This window comes from Carlito syrichta, unplaced genomic scaffold (assembly GCF_000164805.1).
Source record: "Carlito syrichta isolate Samal-C Ts95f unplaced genomic scaffold, Tarsius_syrichta-2.0.1 Scaffold123693, whole genome shotgun sequence".
NCBI lineage: Eukaryota > Metazoa > Chordata > Mammalia > Primates > Tarsiidae > Carlito > Carlito syrichta.
In genome coordinates, this window is record NW_007067789.1 from 63,697 (window position 1) to 72,941 (window position 9,245).

Here is a 9,245-nt window from a genome sequence, read left to right on the forward strand (position 1 = left end):
ACTTACCTCGGCCTCCCAAAGCGTGGGGTTATAGGCTGAGCCACTGAGCCCAGCCCAAATTTTTATTTTTGGAAAATGAGGTCTCACTATGTTGCCTAGGTTTATCTCAAACTCCTGGGCTCAAGCAGTCCTCCTACCTCAGCTTCCCAAAAGGCTGGGATTACAGGTGCGAGCCACCACACTTGATCCCCTAAAATTTTTCTTTTTTTTTTTTTTGAGTTGGAGTCTCACTCTGTCCCCCAGGCTGGAGTGCAGTGGCACGCCCATGGCAACTGCAGCCTTGACCTGCTGGGCTCAGGCGATCCTTCCACTTCAGCCTTCTGAATAGCTGGAACTACGGGTGTGCACAATCACACCCAGCTTATTTATTGTAGAGACGCGGTCTCACCGTTTCCCAGGCTGGTCTTGAACCTCTGACCCCGGGCATCCTCTTACCTTGGTCTCTCAAAGTGCTGGGATTACAGGCTTGAGCCACCATGCCTGGCCTTCAAATTATTTCAGTGACTTTAGGGGGTACAAATGATTTTTGGTTACATGGACGCATTATATAATGGTGAAGATGTCTAGGCTTTAAATGTACCTTCCACCCTTACCTGTGTGCATTGTACCCGATAGGTGATTTTCTTTTTTTTTTTTTGAGTCAAAAGTCTCACTTTGCCGTTCAGGCTAGAGGGCAGTGGCACAACCACAGCTCACTGTAGCCTCCACCTTCTGGGCTCAGGCAATCCTTCTGCCTCCCAAGTACCTGGAACCACAGGCTGCACCACCACACCTGGCTAATTTTTTTTTTGTAGACAAGGTTTCACAGTGTTTCCTAAACTGATCTCAACTCCTGGGCTCAAGTGATCCTCCCACCTCGGCCTCCCAAAGTGCTGGGATTACAGGCATGAGCCAGCACAACTGGTCCCAATAGATGATTTTTTTCCCATCCCTACCCACCTCCCAACCTTCCCCTTTGGTCTCCAATGTCCATTACTCCATTCTCTATGCCTTTGCAACACCTTAGTTTAGCTCCCACTTATAAGTGAGAACATGTGGTGTTTGGTATTCTTTCCCGTGTTACTTCCAACATTGTTTTTACACAGGTACTTCTTTTAAAAACTTGAAAAGTCTCAAATGCTAAGACAAGGGAATAGGAAGAATGAGTGGAGCCCTTCAAAGATGATGGTGGTCTTCTTGTCTTCTCAATGCTTGGCCCTCTCTCCTGAGAAATAGCAATGTTGGTACAAAATTCCATCTCAGTCACTTTTTTTTTTCTTTTTTGAGTCAGTCTCACTGTCACCCAGGCTGGAGTGCAGTGGCACACTCATGGCTACCGCAGCCTTGAACTGCTAAGCTCAGGCAATCCTCCTGCCTCAGCCTTCCAAGTAGCTGTAACTGTAAGCGTGCCACCACGCCTGGCCAATTCTTCAATGTTACTGTAGAGACAAGGTCTTGTCAAGTTGCCCAGGCTGGTCTTGAACCCCTGGGCTCAAGCAATCCTCTTGCCTCTGCCTTCCAAAATGCTGGGATTAGGCGTGAGCCACCGTGCCCGGCCCATCTCGGCCACTTTCGAGGCATTATCTTCATCAGTCACACTATCCTTTCATCCAACATATACCTGTAATGATTACTCTGCGACTACTTTACTTAAAATCTTTTATTTGAAAAACGTATTTAAAAGTCCGACACTTTTAATTATAAATTATGACTCTCAAACCCATTCCCATCACCTTATTGTTAAAGTGATGGTCGCATACACATTCCAGAAGGTAGCTAAAGGCAAGAGAGCACCAAAGGAGAGACGAGATTGTGTCCAAGGGAAGAGATACTAGAATGAGGTGAAGGATCATGGTGACCAGAGATTCCAGGAGTCCCCAACCTCTGCGCTATCCTGTAAACCCTTTATATCTCTACTGTAACACTCGGGCCCTCGAGCTACTTTAGGGCAACAAGTTGGGCAACTTTCAGAGCAACCAGCTTGACTGAAACTGAGTGTAAAATGGGAATGACCAATCCTAGACCCTGAAAAATTGCAGGAAAAACACACTGAAACTTGAATAAATGAGAACCTCTGTCACCTCTGTGGGTAGGAGCAAGCTGGATAGATGGTGGAACCAGCAGAGTGGCCACCCGTTTCCACCCCCCCCATCCCTGCTACCATTAAACAGGACGCGTCCCTGTGGCAGAGCTAATGCAAGGTCCCGACCTCCTCTCAGAGCAGGCGAGCCCGTCTGTCTTGTTCTGCCTTCCTAGTCAGCCTGGAAGGGCCTGAACAAAAAACACCTGAGAAAACGGAAAGTGCCTAAGACCCTGCTCCTGCATCAGATCCTGCTCCCATCTAAAGCAGACTCTCCAGCCAGGCGGGCAGCGGGCCTGGTCTTCAGACAGAACTCCCTGAGTCTTATTTGTGTCTGGTTCTAGGACAAGGGCACAGAAACAGAGCTTATAATGTGGGGAGGAGAAGCTGGGTGTCTCTAATGCTTCTCACTCCCCTTCCCTAATCCGACCATGCCCTGCTCATGTCTCCGCGAGGCAGGAATCACTCCCCAGAGGGCAAGCACAGAGCAGCACAGTCTGTGTCCATGCAGAGACATGAGCCCACGCACACATGAGCAACACACTGAGTAAGGAACTGTCTGGACATTGCATGCAGCCCTACTGAGTCTAATTTGCGAGCGGTTCACCCATGGCTCAGGCTTAAGATGAAAAACAGGATGAGAGCAAAGTGCGGGGTAGAAATCATTTAAGAGAAAAATATCTTGACTCTAGAGCTGTGGTTCTCAAATGGGGTGATTTTGCCTCCAGGAGATACCTGGCAATGTCTGGAGACATTTTTGGTTGTCATAACTAGGGTGAGTCCAGGATGCTGCTAACATCCTATTACGCACAAAACAGCTCTCCACTACAAAGAGTCATCCAACCCCAAATGTCTGAAGTATCTAGGTTGTAAAACCCAGTTCTCGAACCTCTCCCTGTTCCGAAGCTGTGAGGACCTTAAGACCTCTAAAAGCACAGATGATTTTCACCTATTTATCTCCCCACCTAGCCATCCTCAATGGTCAGAAGTTCACCATGAGATGGAACTCCAAGTTTTGCTGCATTCTGGGTTCCTCTCCAGACCCCTCTTCCTCCTCTCACCCGGGCCAGCAGGGAGGTTAGCAGAGGGCAGGCAGGTCAAGTCCCCCAAGACTTGAATGGAATGCCATCAGGTTAAGAGCTATGTCTTACCTTAACGCTTATTCAATGGGAAACAGAGTTTCTAACAGGGACAGGATTAAGGGTAGAGGGAGTACCAGGATGGGGGTCATTAAGAGAACTTGAGTTTTTAATTTTTTTAAAAAGGAAAGTTGCTGAGAAGCTAGTGACACTACAGAAACATAGGATTAGAGGTCTAACTAGAGAAAGACCCTGGTGTTGGCAGAGAGATATTGAGGGGCTGTGAGCATAAGGTCTGAAATCTAAAGAGAAAGGGTAGACCAGGCAGCAGTCACCCTCCCAACCCCTGCTTGAGTTCATCCCAGGAGGAGAGAAAGGAAGTAGGAAGCTTCTCATCAAGGCCAGTTTTGGCTTTGGTACCCTCATCCACCTACCCCATTAAGGAGTTCCAGGTTAAGAGTTTAAAAACAGGTGGCACCCAGACCATCATTCAGGAGCAAGGAACCTATTCCACATCCCCAAGAACTCCTATCTCAGATCTGAGGGTGCCCAGGGCTTCAGCTGTGTCCCTCTGGCCAACCAGTAGTCATGTGGTCAGTCCGGCTGCCTTGACCCCATCTCCAGGAGGGGCTATAGCCAGAGGGAATGGAGGGAGTCCAGCCCCCAGCCTTCTGAGGCACTGTTAGGCAGATAGGGAAGAGAGGGTCACTGGAGGGATCTGGTGGGGGCAGCGTGTCTTCTGGGCTGGACACAGAATAGGGGCTTCAAGATGGCGAACCTGAATTAAAACAAAACAAAACAAAAGAAAAGAAAAGAAGGAAGATTAGCCTCAAAGAAAACCTAGGCTTTAAGGAGAAGACACCACCTAGTGCAGACTTTTATCTATTTTCAGCGTGCTCTTAATCTCTGTCTATACAGCACCCTCTCGCTATCTTTCTAGATCCTACATTCTTGAATCTTCCTTTTTTTTTTTTTTTTGAGTTGAAGTCTCACTCTGTCGCCCAGGCTGGAGTGCAGTGGCATGCTCACGGCCACCACAGCCTCAACACCTGCTGGTGGGCTCAGGCGATCCTTGCACCTCAGTCTATCGAGTAGCTGGAACTACAAGCATGCGCCACCACACCGTTAATTTTTTGATTTATCATAGAGATGAGGTCTCGTCAAGTTGCCCGGGTTGGTCTCGAACTCCTGGGCTCAGGCAATCCTCTCACCTCAGCCTCCCAAAGTGCTGGGATTACAGGCATTAGCCACTGCGCCCGGTGAATCTTTCATTCTAATTCTCTACCCTCACCCCCATTTCCCTTCTTGCCTCAGCATTATATCTGAAACAGGGTACCAGGATGTTTTGTTACGGTGTCACTCACCATTCCTACAGAAGCTACAAGCCCCTAGAATTGCTCCATGGCCTGTCTCGGCTTCCCTTGGATCTCATCTGCTCCTGAACTGCACCTGTCTGTGAAAAAGCACACGAGACACCCTCCTAAGTCTTCACATTCCACAGTGAGAGGTCTGCCTTGTACCCTCTGGGAAGAGGCTGACCCGTCTCCTTGATAATAACATCAATCCAAAAAGGGCTGAAATGAGCTGCCATTCCTCCCAGGAAGTCTCTCCTTTCACACTGGCCTTCGGAAGGATGAGGAAAAATGGGTTTTTTTTACCAAGAAGATACCTTCACAAAGGACAATCCCAGATATGTGTTTCCTTTTTTTTTTTTTTTTTTTTTGTTGGAGTCTCACTCTGTCACACAGACTGGAGTGCAATGGCCGCTCCCGGCCACCGCAGCCTCGACCTGCTGGGCTCCGGTGATCCTTCCGCCTCAGCCTTCCAAGTAGCTGGAACTACAGGCGCGCGCTACCACACCCAACTAATTTTTTATTTATTGTAGAGATGAGGTCTCGTCAAGTTGCCCAGGCGGGTCTCGAACCCGCGGGCTCAGGCAATCCACTAGCTTCGGCCTCCCAAAGTGCTGGGATTACAGGCTGAGCCACCGAGCCCGGCCGATATGTGTGTTTCATAGTTGGTGAAAAGACAACTTCACAATCTCTAGACCCACTTCCCTTATTGTGACAGCAGAAATGCATCTTAAAAAGTTATTTAGGACAGGGGTGCTCAGCATTCTTCCTGCCCGAACACTCCAAACCCAAATGACTTACTGTAGCACTGAGATAGCAGTTCTTTTTTTGAGTCGGCATCTCACTCTGTCACCCAGGCTGGAGTGCAGTGCACAGCCACTGCAGCCTCAACCTGTTGGGCTCAGGTGATCCTTCCGCCTCAGCCTTCCAAGTAGCTGGAACCACAGGCATGTACCACCACGCCCAGCTAATTTTTTTATTTATTGTAGAGATGAGGTCTTGCCAAGTTGCCCAGGCTGTTCTCAAACCCTGGGCTCAGGCAATCCTCTTGCCTCCACCTCCCAAAGTGCTGGGATTATAGGCGTGAGTCACTGAGCCCAGCTGAGATAGCAGTTCTAAAGTAGAAGCGAGGATTCTAGTTTTGGAAAAGCCCTCCACTGACTATGAAGGTATATATATATATATCTTCCATCTCAGTGAAGAACAATCTCTCAGTTGTAAAGATGAGAGAACTAGGCCTAGGCACCTGAAATGCCAGGCCTCAGGTTTCCACAACCAGTGACTGGGACTTGAACCCCAGATTCTTGCTTCCCCATCAAGTATTGCTATGTCCCTTGAACGTTCAAAAAAGGGGAACAGTTCTAGACCACACCCCCATATCAACATCCCCCTCGTGCCCTTGTTACCATGGCAAGTCCATCTCCAGCTCCCATCTCCCCAGAGCCAATGTGAGTCAGGTGGACAAAATTCATTGGTTCCCCAATCATGGTCCGGTCAATCCGTCTTCTCTTCTTTTTCTGTTTGGAGAAGATAGGGAGTCATGTCTGAGGCCCCTTCCTCCAGTCAGAGTAGAGGAAGGGAAAAGAGTCCTGAAAACCACTAAAGGGGGGAGCTAAGGGCCTTGTGGGAAGAGGGGACATGGCATTAAAACAGAGAAATCAACCGGCATAGTGGCTCATGCCTGTAATCCCAGCCTTTCGGCAGGCTGAAGCAAGAGGATTACCTGAGCCTGGCCAGGGGTTCGAGACCAGTCTGGGCAACTTGGCAAGACCTCATCTCTACAATAAATCAAAAAATTAACTGGGTGTGGTGGCATGCACCTGTAGTCCCAGCTACTTGGAAGGCTGAGTTGGAAGGCTCGCCTGAGTCCAACAGGTTGAGGCTGTGTTGGCTGTGAGCATGCCACTGCACTCTAGCCTGAGTGACAGAGTGAGACTCTGATTCAAAAAATTAAAAAAATAAAAATAAAAAAAAAAACCAAGGCAATCACTGGGGTCTGAAGGACAAAGCTGTAACAATATATACACAAAGAAGACACGGCCCAGCATGGTGAGGGCAGTGGCTTGCTGACTGAATACTGGACAAAGGAAGGACGTGTCAAAGTCATCCCTGATGAGGCGACAATGGGGAAAGCTGCCAGGTAGTGAGCTCCACCCACAACCCCGGCCCAGCTCAGAATGGGCAGGAACAAGAGGTGATAGCTGGGCCTGTTCGTTTCAGCCATCACCCACTCCCCTTTATTCCATGTATACACCTGCCTGGCCACAGACACTGTCCTGACAGAGAGGGAGGCAAGGAGTGTGCTCTTCAGATGGCAGATCCTGGATGGGGCACCCACTTTACAAGACATGGTAACTGATTTCTCTTCGTGTGGGGGTGGGGAGACTCACCGGCTGGGGTTTCTCTACCACACAGCAGCCCAGTTTGTGCCAGAATTCACTCATGTTCCCTGATGGTTCCAGCTTCACTCCTGTGCCTGAGGCCCCAGAGGGCTCTTGCTCTGATGCCTTGACCACCCGAACTCCTCACTCTCCCCAGGGGTACCACCACCTGGGTTCACACAGCTGGATGCGTCTAGAGAAAGTGGAATCCTCAGAGCCCCTAGCCCAGCAGGGAAGGTCAACGTCTCAGACCCCGAGAATAACAGGGCCAGAGAGAGGGGAGCAGGCAGGACCAGGTTATGTCTTCCTCAGACTTGGAACCCTGGATTAGAGGAAAGTAAAAAGAAAGGTTGAGAAGTAAAGAAAAAGGGAGGCACAGCGTGGTGCTCCTTTGTTGATTCTTTTTTTTTTTTTTTTGAGTTGGAGTCTCACTCTGTCGCCCAGACTGGAGTGCAGTGGCCGCTCCCGGCCACCGCGGCCTTGACCTGTTGGGCTCTGGCGATCCTTCCGCCTCAGCCTTCCAAGTAGCTGCAACTACAAGCGTGCGCTACCATTCCCAGCTGATTTTTGATTTATTGTAGAGATGAGGTCTCGCCAAGTTGCCCAGGTGGGTCTCGAACCCACAGGCTCAGGCAATCCACTCACCTCAGCCTCCCAAGGCATGGGATTACAGGCTGAGCCACTGAGCCCGGCTTGCTGATTCTTGAGACCCTCCTGATGAGCCTTCCCATTCCCTCCTCCCACTCCCACCCCCAGATCCTGGTCTTGTACACCACTGCGCATCTTACGCAAACACAAGAACCACACAGTAGGACTCTCAGAAAAAGGAACAGAATCCAAAGGACACCAAGGGGTTAAGGAGTAGTGGCTGCTGGCAGCAAGGGAGAGGAGGGGACTAGAAGCACCTAGGGAACAGGAGAGGATCAAAGGATGGTGGCAGAAATGAGCAAAGTGTGGGCTGCCCCAGGTCAGCTCCCTTCTCCCTGGGCTTGGGCAGAAGGGGAGGAGCGCTTAAGTGACTCTAAAGAGGAAATATCGGTTTTTTGTTCTCACAAACAAGGCCACCACCCTGCCCCTCCCTTTTTCCTTACCTTGCACCGAACATCTAGATTTTTTAGATGTGTTTTTATGCCTTATTTGAGATTCGTGGGGTCCAAGTGCATGTTTATTACATGGGCATATTGCACAGTGGTGAGGACTGGATGCCTGCTGTCCCCATTCCCCAAAGAGTGAACACTGTACCAGATGGGCAGTTTTTTTTTTTTTTTTTTGAGTCGGAGTCTCACTCTGTTGCCCAGGCTGGAGTGCAGTGGCACAATCATGGCCACTGCAGCCTTGACCTGCTGGGCTCAGGCGAGCCTTCCACTTCAGCCTTCCAAGTAGCCACCATGCCCGGCTCATTTATTTATTGTAAAAATAGGCTCTTGCCAAGTTGCCCAGTCTGGTCTCAACTCCTGGGCTCAGACAGATCCTCTCGTCTCTGCTGGGATTATGGATGTGAGCTACTGCGCTTGGCCAGATGGACATTTTTAAAGTCCTCGCCCCTCTGCCAGCCCTTTTGGTGTCCCTACACCTAGATTTTCTTGAAGAACGAGAGAGGCCTTGGCCTCGTAGGTCCTGAGAAACTAACGGCAGCAGGGTGTACCTCAAGAAAGACTTTCTGCAGTGAAGAATTTCTTTCCTCTCAGTTGGCTGCTCTTGTTCCTCCTCATTTCCCTCAAGTGAGCTCCAACCCCTCCCAGTAGCCATTGAGCAGTTCCTTTATTATCTGACCTTGAGATCCTTCCTGGAGGCCACGTACACACTGTTTATCTGTGTCCTGTATCACGGCACTCTTGTGTGTACACCTATGAACACATGACATGGCACTATTTCCACATGTGTCCTGCATAGAACATCTGCGTACAGGCTGCAGGAACACGTGCCAGGTATCCTCTGTCCCATGAGGAACCTTTTCCAGACTCCCCACCCTCTTCACATGTCCTGTCATGCCATGCTGCCCTGCCTCACACCCTGGAGGGCCCAGGCTTCCCTCCCTCCTCCCCTCCTGCTGTGACCTGTTTTCTCCTCACCACGCCCACCCTCAAGCTTCATCAACCAACCTGACACAAGAACTTTCCAGTAGTTCTAGTGTCCAAGGAAAAAATTCCTCCCCTCTCACTACTGCCAGCCAGGGGAGGGCACATCTGGGTTTCTTATTAGCACTGTATTTCCCCAGTCCTATAGGACAGGCAGCTCAAAGAGGCCAAGCAGGGCAGCTTCATGGATATCACGCTTCAGATGAACAGCAATTTCCCTTCCCTCCAGGCCTGGATCCCTAATGGTCTGGCACCCTGGACCAGTTTAAAAACGAAGAGTTTTTTTTTTTAATAGC

At 49.8% G+C, this 9,245-nt stretch overlaps 1 protein-coding gene across 1 annotated transcript; it reads right to left on the reverse strand.

Annotated features, from left to right (window-relative positions):
* Nucleotides 1–1,621: 1,621 nt before the first annotated feature.
* Nucleotides 1,622–8,773, reverse strand: CDC42SE1 (CDC42 small effector 1). The gene is made up of 5 exons (XM_008048500.2): nucleotides 8,645–8,773; nucleotides 6,881–7,193; nucleotides 5,897–6,007; nucleotides 4,503–4,591; nucleotides 1,622–3,916 (listed from the first exon to the last, which is right to left on the reverse strand). Exons 2-4 carry the CDS (start codon nucleotides 6,932–6,934, stop codon nucleotides 4,517–4,519), a joined length of 240 nt encoding a protein of 79 aa, XP_008046691.1. The 5' UTR covers nucleotides 6,935–7,193; nucleotides 8,645–8,773; the 3' UTR covers nucleotides 1,622–3,916; nucleotides 4,503–4,516.
* Between the last annotated feature and the right edge of the window lie 472 nt (nucleotides 8,774–9,245).